Raw genomic sequence first — 16915 nt, forward strand, 5'->3', positions numbered from 1 at the left:
GCATTGCCCAAAATTGCAAGCATATTTAAAGAAAAAAAAAATTTAAACAGCTGTACACTGTAGTGACCTCTATGCATGAAAGGGTTAAATGTACTGATCACATTTATACGCTGCAATTTCAGGACCTACAAAGTGCACTACTAAGGGAGTATGGAGCGATTTGAGACAGCGCCGTCGTGAATTTATGTAAAAGCCCCGCCCCCTTGCTCATTTTTTCCCAGTCGCCGGATTCTGATTGGCTGCTGTCCGTTGTTATTCAACGCGGCTGTTACACACGTGGGCGTTTCCAGCAGAGAGCAGGGAGAGGACAGCAGAGCTGCAGTAAACACACGGAAAACACTGGAAATTACAATAAACAGAAATGTCGACTGTAAATTTATCCAAATTAGGCTCTAATCTGCTGAAAAGCGCCGCTTCTGGAGAGGTAAGAGGTTTAAAGTGAGTCCTGGTGGCTGAAGAACTGTGAAAACTGTGGAAACGAGCTAAACGCGAGGTTAAATGTGTTGTTAACAATCTTATAAGTATTTAATAATGAATGAAAATCTGTAAATTATTCTGAAAATCGTTGTTTTAATGCTGTATCTTTAACCTTATGCACTTATTTGCGTGTTTATATGTGTTTTCTTGCCACTGTACACTGTTGTTACTGCTCAAATACTGTTTAGCCATAGCACTAATAACTACGGTGCCCCTGAGGTGACATCATGTGTAATAAAAATAATGCGTGGCCACGAGAACCTAAAGTGAACCTTATGCTTGGGAACGTGATGATTAAGACACAGGAACGAGATCCTAATATGTAGGAACAAGATAATTAAGACATACGAACGAAATCCTAAAGCATAGGTATTTAAGGCGTGGGAACAAGCTCTTAATGTATAGAAACGAGATCATATTATGGAGTGGACATTAGATATTTAAGGCGTGGAAACAAGATAATTAAGGTGTGGCCACAACGGTTCAAGGCGTGGGAACAAGAGCCTAATGCGTGTGAACAAGATAATTAAGGCTTGGGAATGAGATCCTAATGCGGAGGAACAAGATCATTAATGTATGAAAACGAGATGATAAAGGCGTAGGAACGAGAAGCTAAGGCATGGCCACAACTTGTTAAGCAGTGGGAACAATAACCTAACGCTTGAGAGCAAGATAATTAAGATGTGTGAATGAGATCCTATTGAGTGGGAACAAGATAATTAATGCATGGGAACAAGGTCCTAATGCATAGGTATGAGATAAATAAGGCATGGGAATGGGATAATAAAGGCTTGGCTACAACTTATTAAGGCGTGGGAAGAAAAACCTATAGCATGGGAACAAGACAATTAAGATATGGGAACTAGATCCTATTGAGTGGGAACGAGATAATAAAGGCATGGGAACAAGATGCTAATGTGTAGGAACAAGATAATTAAGGCATGGAAATGAGATAATTAAGGCTTGACCATGACTTATTAAGGCGTGGGAACAAGAACCTATTGTATAGAAACGAGATAATTAAGGTGTGGGAATGAGGCCTTATTGAGTGGGAACGAGATAATTAAGGTGTGGCCACTACTTATTAAGATAGAGGGTGATGGAGAGTGGCTTCAGATGACTTGGCCTCCACTATCTCCAGATTAAACCCAGTTAAGATGGTTTGGGATGAGTTGGACTGCAGTTTGTGAACACTGTGACTAGACTAGAGTTCTTAACAATTGAATTAATATGTTTATTATATATACATTTGTTTTCAAATAAAAGCATAACTGTACAAATGTGATACGTCATATTGAAGTTACATTAATCAAGTTACAATAATACTGCGGTCCCATGACCTTTGGCATGTCAGTAAATTGTGTATAAATAAACTATCAAGGATTGTATCATTATCCTCATTGCTAATCCAGCTGTGCTCTGTTTTTGTTGACCTATCAGAACGTGGAGCTGGGCTCTCTGTGGCGGGATCAGACAGTGGTGCTCTTTTTCCTCCGGCGGTTTGGTTGCCAGATCTGCCGCTGGATGGCTGCGGAGGTCAGTAAGCTGGAGAAGGACCTGAAGGCTAATGGAGTAGCTCTCATAGGTGTAGGACCTGAAGAGATGGGACTGAAAGAGTTTAAGGAAGGAGGTTTTCTGAAGGGAGGTGAGTTTTCATAATTCCAGGAAGCTCCTTGTTTTGTAACTCAGTGTTTGGTTGTTCTTCTGCCTGTGATGTTTTATGATGTGTTGTCATGCTTACACAACGCAGGTTAACCTTTGACACTACTGGTAGTAATGAAGCACTTGCGAAACCTTCACACACCTGTCTGAATATAGTATGTAATAAATCCATTGTATTCCACTTTGGTTGAACCTTATCTCGTTCTGCTGCATCTGTAAGGTATTATCAGTTCCCCTGGCCAATAACGTCTGTTGGTGCATTAATAATAGAAGCTGAGGGAAGGTTAATTCCTCTCCTGTTGGTTGCTTTTATAAATGTTTGTCAGGATAAATGATACATATCACAATACAGTGGCTGTAACTCTTTATGTCACAGTATTTTGATTGTGTAAGGGAGGAACATCAGTGTGTGGTGCATTTTGGGTATTGTAGTCCAAAGGCTAGAGATTCAAGTTAAAACGAAGTGCGAAAGAGAAAGGAGCGTTATCTGATCCAGGCGTGATATTGATACAGTATTGGAAAACAGAATATCACGATATTTTGGTCCATTCTCATTATTTTAAAGTCTTGGTAAGTTACATTTATTTTAATTATAATTAAATGTTTTTCAGTATTATTAAGAATATCTTGAAATTTGAGTCGATTCTTCTTTTCTCTTGCTACTTCTTTTTGTATTGTGGTAATTGAACATACCCTTTACTGATAGATTTGTTTGAATTATTCTTATATAGGCATTACATGTTCATCCTCCTTTATTTCAGATATTTACATTGATGAAAAGAAACAATGCTACAAGGACCTCGGATTCAAGAGGTATGAAGCCAATAATCCAAATATAATGAAATGTGATGGTAAATTGGTAAATTATAAAACTGTTGTGGGTCCATGTGAAATTGCACGGTTTGCAGTTTTATAATTAATTTTAAAATATAAAAGAAAATAATCAGTGTAAGGTAATTATGTAAGATCACGTATGATTATGTTACAATTTCTTTCTATTAAAACATCTTTATTTGTATATTTTTTATTTTGAATACAGATTATCCTGAACTACATTTAAGTTCCAGTTTTAAGGTCAAAAACATCAGTTTAAAATGTGAAAAAAAGGAAAAAAAGGAAGAAGATAAGATTTTCCTTAACCTATTTAGACCTACAAAAAGAAGACTCTATTCTAATATGAAGTCTATATACACACATGGACAAAACTGTTGATACCCCAAAAGAAAACAAACATTCACAGAAATAACTTGAATCTGACAAAAGTAATTATATATATATAAAAAAAAAAACTATGAAAATGAACAAATAAAAGTCAGACATTGCTTTTCAACTTTAAGATCATTAACTCATGAAACAGGCCTGGACAGAAATGATGGTACCATAAACTTAATATTTTGGTACCCTTAATACTTATGGTACCCTTAACTTATCATTATCCTGTTGCAAGACCCATGACCTGCTACTGAGACCAAGCTTTCTAACACTGGGCAGCACATTTCTCACTAGAACCCCTTGATAGAGATTTAATCTATATTACTCTTTACTATCTAAACTTCCTTCTAAACCTATATCATTGCTAATTTATGCTGCTAGTGTATCATCAGGCTTTGTTAAATGGGTGAATTATTGAAGGAATTTTGGGCAAAATTATTCATTTGTGTAAAAAAAGAATAACTGTGCATGTTAATGTGTTAATGTTGACAGCATTATACAAACTATACATATACAATGAACTTACTTGACATGGCTTTTGTGTTTGTTTGTGTTTGTCTGAAAATACTTGGTTCAGTTTGAATATTTTTCTCTCACAGATATAATGCTATAAATGTGGTTCCTGCTGCATTGGGGAAAAAAGTACGAGAAATCTCCTCAAAGGTAATTTAAGCCATATACAGTGTTGACACCCCTGAAATTATTCCAGAAAATGCAAAACGAAAAATGGGCCAGACAAATTTATTGGCAACTTTACACTTGGTTGCACATTCTTTGGAAAAAATAACTGAAATCGCTTCCTACAATCGTCATCAAACTCTCAGCTGGACTGCTCCAGGTCTCTCATATTGGAAGGGCTCCTTTTCTTTGGGGTCATTGTCCTGCTGGAAGACCCAAACCTATGATGTAAACCCAGCTTTCTAACACTGGCTTTGGCTTACTCGCGTACATTTGGGCAAAACAAGTACATTCACCCCTACACTGAGGAGCATCACATGCTTGAAACAAAAAAAGTTATTTTTTTATCAGTTTTGTTTTTTTCAGTATTTTTTTTGTGTTGTTCCAATGCACACAAATGAAATAAACGTGTTTACTAAAACATGTGCAATTGTAACAATTTTCTGGAAGAAATACTACTTTTTCTGGAAACTTGCCAATATATAAGTGCCAATATATAAGTGCCAATGACTAGTATATACTGTGTTAGAATTGCATCTCACTGTCTATATTTGACACAGGCAAGTGCTGAAGGAATTCAGGGCAACTTCAGTGGGGATCTTTTACAAAGTGGGGGCATGCTGATTGTTGCTAAAGGTATGTGGTCACTACTGCTGCACTAAAAAGCTGAGATGTTTAAAATAAAGTAAAAAATGTTTTCTCTATCCAATTTATCATGCATTCTTTATCCCAGCGCCCTACGTTGGTTTTGATCTCCCCTTAAATGTACAAATGTATACTAGTATTTTAATTGACACCACTAATATAAATATAATGTCATTTTTATTTCCTACATTTACATTTCTTTTATTTACATCTAAATATCCACTATAAAAAATGTGTCCTAAGAAGAAAAAGTGTGATTAATCACAGTAAATACATAACTTGTGTTGTTATATCAGACACTAGAGGGCAGTGTGTCTTCACTACTGTCACTGTCGCTGTGTTCAGGTGGTGAGAAGGTCCTGCTGCACTTCATCCAAGACACACCAGGAGACCATGTACCGCTGGAGGACATAACCAAAGCCCTGGGCATCAGCGCCAGCGTTCAGGCTGGCGTGAGACCACAGGTGAGATTAATAATAATAATAATAATAATAATCATAATAATAATAATAATAAACCTTATTTATATAGCACCTTTCATACATAAACATGCAGCTCAATGTGCTTTACATAGGGAGAAAGAGAATAAGAAATTAAGCACAATAAGCAAATAAAACAACGGAAAAACAAAACAAATACAACAACAAAAAAAGTAAATTAAAATGAACCCTAATAAAATATAATACATGTAAAAAATGAATGACAACTATGATAGAATAATAATACAATAAAAACCAGACAGATAAGATAAGACAATAAGATCTCATTAAAAGCTAGAAGAATAAAAATAAGCTAAAATAAGTTAATAATAAAGTCTGAACCAAATAATACAATTTATATAATAAATATATATTAAGAAGGAGCTAATTGAAAGCTAATGTAAAAAGATATGTTTTTAGCTTTTTCTTAAAAAAAAAAATAGAAGAATTATTATTATTATTTTTTTTTTTTTATTTGTACCATACGTTAAATGGTTTGTGGACACCCCTTATATGAATGAATTACATGAAATTACACCCATTGCTGACAAAGATGTGCAAATGTACACACACAACTTCTGGTCTTCAAATAAGTAAAGAAAAAAAATATTATTTAATAAAAAAAAAAGGTCAGTCAATCCAAGAAATTTCAAGAAAAACGTTCTGATGAAATTGGCTCTCGTTAGGACGGCTCCTCTGTTGCACAGGAAAAGTTCATCAGAGTAATCAGCTTCAGAAACTGCAAGTTAACAGCTCAGAGTATTTTGGTTTGTTTAACACTTTTTTATGTTCCTTCATGATTCCTTATGTGCTTCTTCATAGTCTGAATTACTTCAGTACTAATTTACAATTAAATCATATCAAATATATTTATTTCAATATATAACCCCGTATAACACTGCATAAACATCCTTTCTAAAAGATTTTCAGCTCATAGCTACAGTTTTAAATCCTAAACCATAAAGAGCCTCTCATAATAATCTCATAATAATCTTATGAGTTACAGCAGATAATGATGGATTGATTGGTTGAAAGATAAAAACTGCTTTGCTTGGAACAAGTAAGCAAGGTTTTTGTCATAATAAAAAAATATTGAGAGTTCTGGCCTTATATCTCAGAATCTCAGGAACATTCATTATATCCAGAATAAAAAAATCCCTGAAACATGGTCCTCGTTATATTGAATTCTTGTATTCATCATTAATATAATTGAAGTAATTTGAAGTAATTCAGACACAGGAAGGACATTTGTTTTTTTTTATCAGGACACAACAATTCTAAGAACAGCAGTTTGAGCTAGACGCAGTTCTCAGAAGATGCTCAGACGCAGATGCAACTGAATAAATTGGTGTTTATTGATAGTATATGCGTTTTAAAGCCTGTTTCTGCACTAATAAGCAGTGTAATGGCTCAGCTGAATGGTGGGTTGCGGCACTACTGAGGTAAATCAATGATTAGAATAACAGGGCTGAGGTAAATTTATTAAAAAATAAAAAAATGCACTTCTTAGGTAAATTTTTGATTAGAATTGCACTGCTGATTTAAATCAGTGATTGGAATAGCACTGCTGAGGTGCATTTATGATTAGCATAACAGGGCTGATTTGAATATATAATTAAAAATGCATTTCCTAGGTAAATGTTTGAATAGAATAGCACTGCTAAGGTAAATCAATGATTGGAATTGCACTGCTGAGGTAAATCAATGATTAGAATAACAGGGCTGAGGTAAATATATAAATAAAAATGCACTTCTTAGGTTGAATTATGATAAAATTACACTGCTGAGGTAAACTTATGATTGGAATTGCACTGCTGAGGTAAATCATTGATTAGAATAACAAAGCTGAGGTAAATTTATAAATAAAAATGCACTTCTTAGGTGAATGTATAATTGGAATAGCACGGCTGAGGTAAATCAATGATTGGGATAGCAATGCTGAAGTACATTTATGATTAGAATAATGTTTATAAACAGTATCTCAGGTTGTAGATTGGTATCTATACAGTTTTGGAAGTTGTTTTTTTTAGACTGGCTCTTATAAGGTTAATATAAATATAGGTAGCAATGTGGTACAGTTCAGGTTTAAAGATGGCTGCATGCTTTTGTTTATTTTGGTTGGTAACAGTGCGTCACTCTATTTGAGGGGAATACCGTGAGCGTTAACTCCAGTGCCTGTGCGCTCTCTTATGGTCGTCACATGTATGCAGGGTGATGAATAGGGGTTTTCTCCAACAATCAGAGGAAAATTTCTGTATATTTTACTGCTGGTTGAGGTTGACAGGTCAATAGAGGCTTGACCACACCTCAGTGTAAGTGTTTGACAGCTAGAAATGATACTTTACTCCCATAAGCATCTATTCTTAGAGTCATTAGAAATGTGCATACTGCTGGTGCTGATGTTTATTGATCTTATTTTTTTTCTTTTTAACTTCAGACAGAGATGTGAGGTTTTTGTTTCTTTATTAAATACTTTTTATTTCATATTTAAAGTTGTTTTGTAGTTTATTATTGTGTTATTTGCTTTAAAATCCAAATACAAGCATTTAATGTTGTTTTTTATAAATATATACACATTACAATAAGGATACGTTAATTAACAGTACGCTAGTTAACACTAGATAAGACATGATTAATCATTACTTCATTCTTTAAATAATGTCTCTGTTCATAATGTTTCATGATGTCTTAATTTGTGTCAGTTAATAACTAGTTGAGACATTACTTAACCATTAGACAATAAGTTTATTACTGTCATATGTACTTTTATTTGTGATCCTTATTATAAAGTGTTACCTATATATAGTTTTATTCTATAAACTACAGACAACATTTTTCCCAAATTCCAAATAAAAATATTCTCATTTAGAGCATTTATTTGCAGAAAATGAGAAAAAAGGCTGAAAAATTCAAATTCAAAACTCTTACAATCGCCTACAAGGTGATGACAGAACAGGCTCCTTCCTACCTGCACTCACTCCTGAAGGCTTACACTACCTCCCGGCCGCTGCGCTCCTCCAATGAACGTCGCCTCGCTTTACCAAACAAACATTCACACAAAGCAATCCAGACTGTTCTCATACAGAGTTCCCCAATGGTGGAACAAACTACCTTCTACTACCAGATCAGGAGAATCTCTCACTATCTTTAATAAACTCCTGAAGACAGAGCTCTTCAAAGAGCACTTACTCTCCTAACACCTCTAACTAACTAACTATTTCTAACCTCATTTCCTTCTTCCCCTCCTTCACTTCTCTATCCCTTTATTTCCCTTCGACCTCCTTTAAGCCCTATCTAAAAATGGGTTATCTAAATTCCTATTACTTTTGTACTTCATTATTGTAAGTCGCTTTGGACAAAAGCGTCTGCCAAATGAAATGTAATGTAATGTAATGTAATGTAAAAAAACTAAAAGATGCAGAGCTTTCATACCTCAAATAATGCAAAGAAAACAAGTTCATATTCATAAAGTTGTAAGAGTTCAGAAATCAATATTTGGTGGAATAACCCTGGTTTTTAATCACAGTTTTCATGTATCTCAGCATCATATTCTCCTCCACCAGTCTTACACACTGCTTTTGGATAACTTTATGCCTGCACTCCTGGTGCAAAAATCTAAGCAGTTCAGTTTGGTTTGATGGTTTGTGATCATCCGTCTTCCTCTTGATTATATTCCAGATGTTTTCAATTTGGTAAAATCAAAGAAACTCATCATTTTTGTACCAAATATACTTGAAGTTCTTTTTAATTAACAATTTATTATTCTCTTTATTTTTTTCCATTTATTTATTTATTTTCATTTAAATCTACAGTACCTTATAATTTGAGTGAACATGAAACAACATAAAGTATGAACATTTTTTAACTTCAGACACTCTTTTATTAAATTTAAATTAATTTATTTATTTACTTCTTGTATTAATTCCAAATTGTGGCTTGTTTTTCCTTTGTATTCATTGATGTTTTTTAAACTCTAGATGGTTTAAATATAGGTTGAGTGTAAATATATATACAGATCTATGAAAGATATGAAAGAAAACTGTTTGATCTGATCTAAATGGTAGCTTTTAAAACATGCTCTCCTAAATATAAAGGTGCACCAGTGCCATAGAATAGCCAATTTTTTAATCCATAAAGAAGAGATATATGTATAAAGAAGTCAATGTAAAGATACTTTACCTGTTTAAAAGAGTTTGCTCAAAGAACACCTTTTTCACAGTTTGTTCCACAGTTTATTAGATTACATGCAGATTAGTAAACGAAGATGTCGACGCATGAAGTTCTCTTGTCGCCACATCCTGCTGTTGACAGCATGGGCCCTTCTTTCAGTGTAAACACGGCGTCGCTCAGAAAGCCCTATCTTACAGCAGATCAGCCGTAACAGATCCCCCCTGACCCGGCTCTGACACTCACTCCCTCCCAGGAGCCCCTGGGGACGGTCAGCGTTTTCCCACCCCGTCCTGCAGGAAGGAAAGGGCCTAGCAGTCACAGTGTGGACCAAAGGGGTCTCTCACAGTTCAGTGCAGATTAGTGATTTCTCTGCATCTAACGTACCTTATAAACCTGATAAATTATTAGATGCATAGGCCCCATCCTATTCTTAATTTGAACTATCAGCTTTTTTTTTCAGCTCTGATCCGATTCCGATATAAAACTGATATAAATCTCATTACTATGATTAAGGTTACATAATGATGCTGAAACAGACCACACAGCCCTTTGAAGAGTATACACAAGTACATTTATTGTAGATGCATTCCAAAGTCATTTATTTGTCACACTTTATATACAAACACACAATAGCTTTCTTTCAAATTAAATATTAAATTTTTTATTATTATTTATTTTATTATATTAAATATGTTAAATATTAAATACAGGGTTTTAGACCTTTTTTTTGTTGCAGTGGTTGCGCTGAAGACTTTTATTTTGACACATAGCATGGTGGATTAGCTGCAGTGGCTAACGGCTAAGCGGCAATGCTAACGGTGGCGATGGATTATGAAGCGAGGTGCGTGTGGTCTGACAGTGAGACTGCACTGTGATTGTTGACGGGAGGGGGGGAGGGTGGTGGCTAGGTGCTCTGACTGTGAGACTGACGCTGTCTACTGCTCTCACTGAGGCGGCTCAGGGATTATGTCACACACAGCGCCGTGCGCAGTGCCCTAGTGCCTGTAAATTTAATGGGACGCCCGGGACAGGACGTGAAATACGGACATGTCCCGGGAAATACGGACGTTTGGTCACCCTAGCGTTACAGCGGATTTATTGTCCAGCTCAAACTGCAGACTGGAATATGGATTGGTAATTGGATCAGCTGTGGTCACCTGATATCCGATACATTAAATTACGTCAATATCGGCCCGATACGGATACTGTATTGGATCGGTCCCATCTTTAGTTTGAACCCCTACACTTTGTTTTTGATTGGTCCGCTAAGAAACAGGACAACCGTTTAAGAACCTGGCAAGTATCTGAGATCAATGAACCAAAGGCCAAACTAAATTTTGTTTATGGCGGCTGGGTATTGCAGTTGCCTGTTGACGATATATATGCTTATATGCTGGTGACCTGAGTGACTGTAGTTCTGGCTCTGATGCTTCTCGAGTTGAACAGGACTTTTTTACACTCATAAAGACTCTCTCTGGGCCTGGAATAGCTCAGTGATTTACACCTTGGTCTGGGCAGTTTGTCTCACCTGCTTTATGGGGAACTGTGCTGTGTCTGTGTGATAGTTTTGGTTTCTTGTTGATTATTTTGCTTCAAGCTTATGTTGGAGCATTATAGGCTTTGAGAAAAGTAATATAAATACATATGTATACAGCTCTGAAAAAATAAGACACCAAGTGATGAGTTTCTTTGATTTCATCCAATTAAAAACCTCTGGAATATAATCAAGAGGAAGACGGATGATCCCAAGCCATCAAACCAAGCTTGAATTTTTGCCTGAATTTTTGCACCAGGAGTAAAGGCTTAGAAGTTATCCAAAAGCAGTGTGTAAGACTGGTGGAGGAGAACACGATGCCAAGATGTAGAAAACTGTCATTAAACACCAGGTTTATTCCAACAAATATTGATTTCTGAAACCTTTAAGCTTTATGAATATGAATGAACTTGTTTCCTTTGCATTATTTGAGATCTGAAAGCTCTGCATCTTTTTTTATGTTAGCTATTTCTAATTTTCTGCAAATAAATGCTCTAAATGAGAATATTTTTACTTGGAATTTGGGAGAAATGTTGTCTGGAATTTATGGAATAAAACTACAATGTTAATTTTACTTAAACATAAACCTATATATTATTTTTCCAAAGCTGTATTCTGTCCTTCACTCACACAGAGGTTCTGTTTTAGCTTTTAACTTAATCAGTATCATTATTTACTTTTTCTTCTTAATATTTATTTATTTATTTATTTTAGTTGCTTCATACACAAACCATTTTATACACTGTACCCACAGACTCTCTTATTAAATAATTTTTTTTTTCAGTCAGCCGAGATTAAACAGCAGCAGCCTGTGAAAAACAGGACATGGCTTCAGTCTTATTTACTTATAAAAGAGCACCACCCGCTGCTTCACTGCTTGTGACATTTTGTTACCTAGCCGTTTCCTGTCTGCTGGATTTGGACTCGGAAGGATGTGTGGTTGTTACCTTCAAATGTCTGACAAACGAGAGCAATAATAAATTAAACTGCTGCTCGAACCCGCCGTCCGTGTCCGGCTGTCACAGCGAATAACATCAAAGCTACTGAATAAGGCGTCGGCAGATATTTGGAGATATTTAATTAGATTATTTAGATATAGATTTAATTAGATATTTAAAAGACTGAAAGATTTCACCTCCTTGTTTATGTGATAATAATAACTAGCTGAAACTTATTTTAAATACTTAAATAAATGAAGTTTTATCTTTAGATATGCACCTAAATATTTTTTTTTATCTAAAACAGTGCAAAATTAAACTTTTAAGACAGAAGCCAAATACTGAAGATGATTTTTTTTATTATTATTATTATTTAATTTTTTTTTTTTTTTTTTTACAGTTTTTTTTTTTTTTTTTTTTTTTTAAGTTGTTACAAAGCTGCTTAACAGAAATGTGATCGCAGGACAGAGAATCAGGCAAAAAATCAAATATACAACACAGAACCTCTAGTGAGCGTGTAAATGCCAAAAAATACAAAATTACAAAACTACAAATTAAAAATATACTGTACATATTTAGAAAATAATCTTTTTAATATTCAAGCAGACAAGCCAACAAATTACAAAACATTTACTTTTGTAGTACAATTCTTATCATAAATTTCCTTCAGGTTAGTTATTCTAGTCATTAATGTACTTGTGAGTGAAATTATTTAATTTTAGCTAGCCATGGACAACTCGCTTCTATCAGCTGGAAAATAATATTTTTGTTAAAGGTCTGTAACTCTACTAAGCGAAATAAATAATGCTGAATATTTTATGTAAGCAGAGTGTAAAAATGAACTTAAACCTGCCGTTTTTGGGCTCTCCCCTGCAGGAGACAGGGAGGTGGGCATGAGCCACTGTTGCCTAAAGGGCCACTAAACCCCAAACCATATTTTTTTCCATTAGTAGCTGAAATGTGTTTTTTTAATGTAATAAAATATACCAGTCCTGCTTAAACATTTTATAAATATTTCCTAACCTTTAAAAACCTTAACGCTTTTATTGTGGTCATTTCTGCCTCTGCAGTGTTCAACTCTCAGCCTCTCGGGTTCAACTGTGCAATAGGCGAGGATGATGTTTCCATGCACTTTAGTACGCAGACACATCACAATATGCAGATCAGACAATCAATAATACCGCCCCTCTCTGCTGACGTCCAACCATCTGCGTCTCACCGCTATCAGAGGCACACTGCTGCTGCTGCTGCAGCTCAGCCAATTAACCAATCAGCTCTCTCTCCTGCCCTGCCTCTAAACCCATACATCACCCAGTGCCCCTCCCAAACTACTTCTTCCATTTTTTAGCTTTTTAAAAATTTGGAGTCAGCCAAAACCAAGGTGTTTAATGCCCATTTAAAGGTCTCTCCATTACACTGTTAGTTATTGTTCGATATAAATTTGCAATTTTTTTCTCAACAGTGAAAGTACTTTATTGACATTTTTATGAATATCTTTTGTTGCCAAATATTCAGTAATCTCTTATTTATCTTTCTTCTTACTAATTTAGTTTTTTGTTTCTCTCGTAGTGCAACGATGACGTCTGTACAAGATGAAGAATCGCCGCTGTTTTCAGGAGCCTACACTGCAACTTTTGTTTTTAATTTTGACACCAATCACTGTGTTACAGTTTTACATGAAGTTTATTAATAAATGTTTTAATTTATTGTGTATCATTTCACTTTCAGAGGAAAGTAATCACACTGATATATTACCGATCAGTAATTCACAACAAAATATCATATATCAATCCTGATTTACATGATTTTGTCACATTTTCATGACAATTGTTTTATGATCTAAATTTAAATCACTGTACTTCGCGGCTTTGACGTCTTTCAGGCTGAATGGGATTTTTAGCTGCTCATTTAGACTCTGCATGTGCCAGCTAAGTGATTTTACACTTTACTCTGAGGTGTTTTTCCACCCTGTCTGCTGGAGAACTGATACTTTTGGTTTCTTGCTGATTGGTTGTCTTTAATGTGGAGCATCCTTAGGTTTGAGAAAGGTACTAAATAAAGTGGTAAAAAAAAACTTTTGGTTCTTCAATAAAAAAATTTAATCCAGCAAACTTAACAACACAGTTGCTAAAAAAAAAGAATAATAATCTTTTATCTCATCATGTGGGCCACTTAACCTCTTGAGACCCTGCATCCTCAAATGGGGACATTACATTTCTGTTTCTCCACCATTTTTTCACCATGTTACATAATTGTTTTTTGAAACGTTGACCCTTTGATCTGTTAAGGAGAGACTGTCTGTACCATCTAAAGGTCACATGAATCCATCCCAGACAAATGTTTCTACAGCCAGTTGAGACAGAAACATTAAACTAGTTAAATGACTTACTGTAGAAAGCTAAAATTATTCTTAAAAGTTTATTAATTAAACTACGATCAAAATATGAGGACATTATTTTTTGCATTGTTTTTTTATACTCGATAGATCCTAATAATCCCAATGAGCTAGAATGCACAACAAGCAAATGTCCAGGTCTCAGGAGGTTAAATACTATTTATATTGAAAAGACTGTTTGCTCTGTATACTAATACTAATGCCTGCAGATGTGGACTGTGATTGTTAAATAAAACTAAAACAGTTTTGCACTGTAGTCAAAATATTTTTCACTGTAATAAAATATTAAAGTGACTTTTTTTTTTTCTTTTTTTTTTTGTTTGAAGGTTGTTTTTTATTATAACAGGCTTTCTAAATTGGACTTGTTATCAGTAGCATTCTCAAGTCATTCTCATCCTCAAAGTATTGCACTACTATGCCAGCCTGCTGCACTTGGACCCCATGATTGACACTTGTGGTATATATAATTTAAAGCCATCACTCTTCGAAATGTTTTACAACACATTCTAAATCAATAAATATTTTTAGCCAATTTTCTGGCTTACTAACAATTATAATTTACACAAATTAACCTTTTTTCACCCACTATCCAAAAACTATTAAATAAAGAAATCTAAATCTAAGAAAATAAAACACTTTCATTTATTTTTAAGTTTGGCAACATTTAAGCCATATTGCACAAATCCGATTTTTCGCTCAGATCAGATTTGGTTATCCTGACGGTTCATATTCACATATGTAAGTGATCTGTATCTGTGTGTAATGTGAACGAATCTGTCCCTGAAACTCCTCACATGCTGCGCATTGATACCTGTATAAACGTCTTCTTCTTCACCAACAACAAAAAACTCATATTAGAGAGACGAGAGACTCGTAGCTTTATAAAGGGAAATGGATGAGTTTGTTAGCAGCTCATATGTGGAGCATCTTTTGCTGGAGTGGAGAAAGAGTAAACAGCTGGTCTGAAGGAGGTGAAGAAAAAAGGACAGGCAGTTTGCTTTTGCTGTTTTTGCAGCTATAGCTGCACAGCTGCACCAAGAGATGCAGTGTGGGTACGAAAGAAAGAAACACGTAGCACTAATGCTAATGCTTATGTGTAAAAGCAAAAAGACGCATGAATTACGCTTTGATCGTTCACATTCATGTTACATGTCAATGGATCGGATACGTATCTGATTTAGGACCACATATTAAAGTAACTCAAATCTGATTTGATAAAATCTGATTTGGCACGTTCACATAAAAAAAATCAGATCTGAGCCACATTAAGCAAAAAATCTGATTTGAATCATTTCAGCTTGGTAATGTGAACGTAGCCTTAGTTTTTTTTAGTCTTAGTTTTGTTTGTTCAGTTTTTTGATTGTATCAGACCCTCTGTCCAATAATTATTATAAACACATTGCTTTTAAATGCAGACATCCCAAGTTGCAAAAGTTGATTTCAGGGAGGCCAAAAAAAAACAGAACAAAGAAAACTTGCACACACACCAAAGGATAGCAAAACTTTACTTTTATTTTAATTAATTTTACTTTTTTTTTAATTAAATTTAGAGTATTCAGAGGTGAAATGAGTTGTATCTTGCCTGCCTCTGCTTTCCCTGCCTCCGCCATGATCTGCTTCCTCTCACTCACTGAACAATTCCGCTCCGGGAGGGGGGAAAAACACTGCCCGCCCACACTAAAAACTGATTGGCTGTGTCACAGACACTTTGCAGAGAACAGGCCAATCAGAACCCTCTCTGTTTTCTCTCTCTCCTTCCCACACGTGATTAGAGAATAACAGTCTGTGGCCTGTGTGCGCGTTTGGGGCGCTCGTTTTGAATTCCGGGAGATTATATGTGACTCGCGGGCATCAGGGAGCCGCTACCGAAATGCGGGAGACTCCCGCAGCTTCAGGGAGACTTGGTTTGTCTGTGAATGTCAAATCTATCTTTCTTTCAAAATGGAAAAATCTGACTAAGGATGATAAGTTAGCATGTGTGCATATTAACATAATACTCACTTTTTCACACACAACAGGTGTTTACTGATTTGCACAGGATTGTACACAATTTAATGTGAATTTCCCTGTTTCAGATTATTATTATACATTTTTTATACAATGTTTTTGTGGTCTGTTTGTACCTTTGCTTAAATTCAGGTGAGTATATATTTTTAATGACCCAAATCAATAAACAAGAGCTGTTTCAGACTACACAAACCACTGCAAAAAATAATATAAATAAATAAATAAAAAATCAGCAAGCAAAATAATTGTATATTTTAAATATTTATTTTATTTATTCTGAGGCATATACTTATCTTAAAATAACAGTAAGGTAATAACTAAAGTTTTTTACTCATATATATATATTTATATTTTTGCTTTGAATAATCATCAGTGGCATAACAGCATAACATTATAATCACACATTCAGTTTTAAAGTGAAGAGCATATACAGTCTCTTTTTAAATCCACAGCGGAGACGTTTTAAAATAGCCGTTACATCAGTATATAGAAGTCAAAAGCTGCACAGTGTTGACAGAAAGAGGAGAGATACAAACATATATTCATATAGCAGCATCTGTAAACTGGAATTGTTGACTACAAGTGAACTGCAACAACATAACCTCATAGGTAACAAATCATGTATCACTGTGTCTAGAAGGTTCTTGGCGTTCAAAATGGCTTTTAATGCACTTAGTTGGTACGCATGGCTGAAGATGCATGCAGTACTTTACTTGGC

The 16915-nt window shown here is 34.9% G+C and overlaps 2 protein-coding genes across 2 annotated transcripts in view; one reads left to right on the forward strand and one right to left on the reverse strand.

Annotated features, from left to right (window-relative positions):
* The window catches only part of mmel1 (membrane metallo-endopeptidase-like 1), a 230362-nt gene that overhangs the window by 181030 nt on the left and 32417 nt on the right, over positions 1-16915 (reverse strand). The gene's annotated exons all lie outside the window — the stretch shown is intronic.
* Positions 242-14501, forward strand: prxl2b (peroxiredoxin like 2B). The gene is made up of 7 exons (XM_007251442.4): positions 242-424; positions 1918-2122; positions 2901-2952; positions 3951-4014; positions 4590-4665; positions 5020-5138; positions 13365-14501. The coding sequence occupies exons 1-7, from the start codon at positions 362-364 to the stop codon at positions 13389-13391; spliced, it is 606 nt and encodes a 201-aa protein (XP_007251504.3). The 5' UTR covers positions 242-361; the 3' UTR covers positions 13392-14501.

This window comes from Astyanax mexicanus, chromosome 24 (genome assembly GCF_023375975.1).
Source record: "Astyanax mexicanus isolate ESR-SI-001 chromosome 24, AstMex3_surface, whole genome shotgun sequence".
NCBI lineage: Eukaryota > Metazoa > Chordata > Actinopteri > Characiformes > Acestrorhamphidae > Astyanax > Astyanax mexicanus.

Bases quoted from the DNA above. Each gene is read 5' to 3' on its own strand.
- prxl2b (XM_007251442.4), top strand. From the start codon at position 362: ATGTCGACTGTAAATTTATCCAAATTAGGCTCTAATCTGCTGAAAAGC. The intron at 425-1,917 runs GTAAGAGGTTTA...TTGACCTATCAG, and splicing joins AAAGCGCCGCTTCTGGAGAG to AACGTGGAGCTGGGCTCTCT. The intron at 5,139-13,364 runs GTGAGATTAATA...TTTCTCTCGTAG, and splicing joins AGGCTGGCGTGAGACCACAG to TGCAACGATGACGTCTGTAC.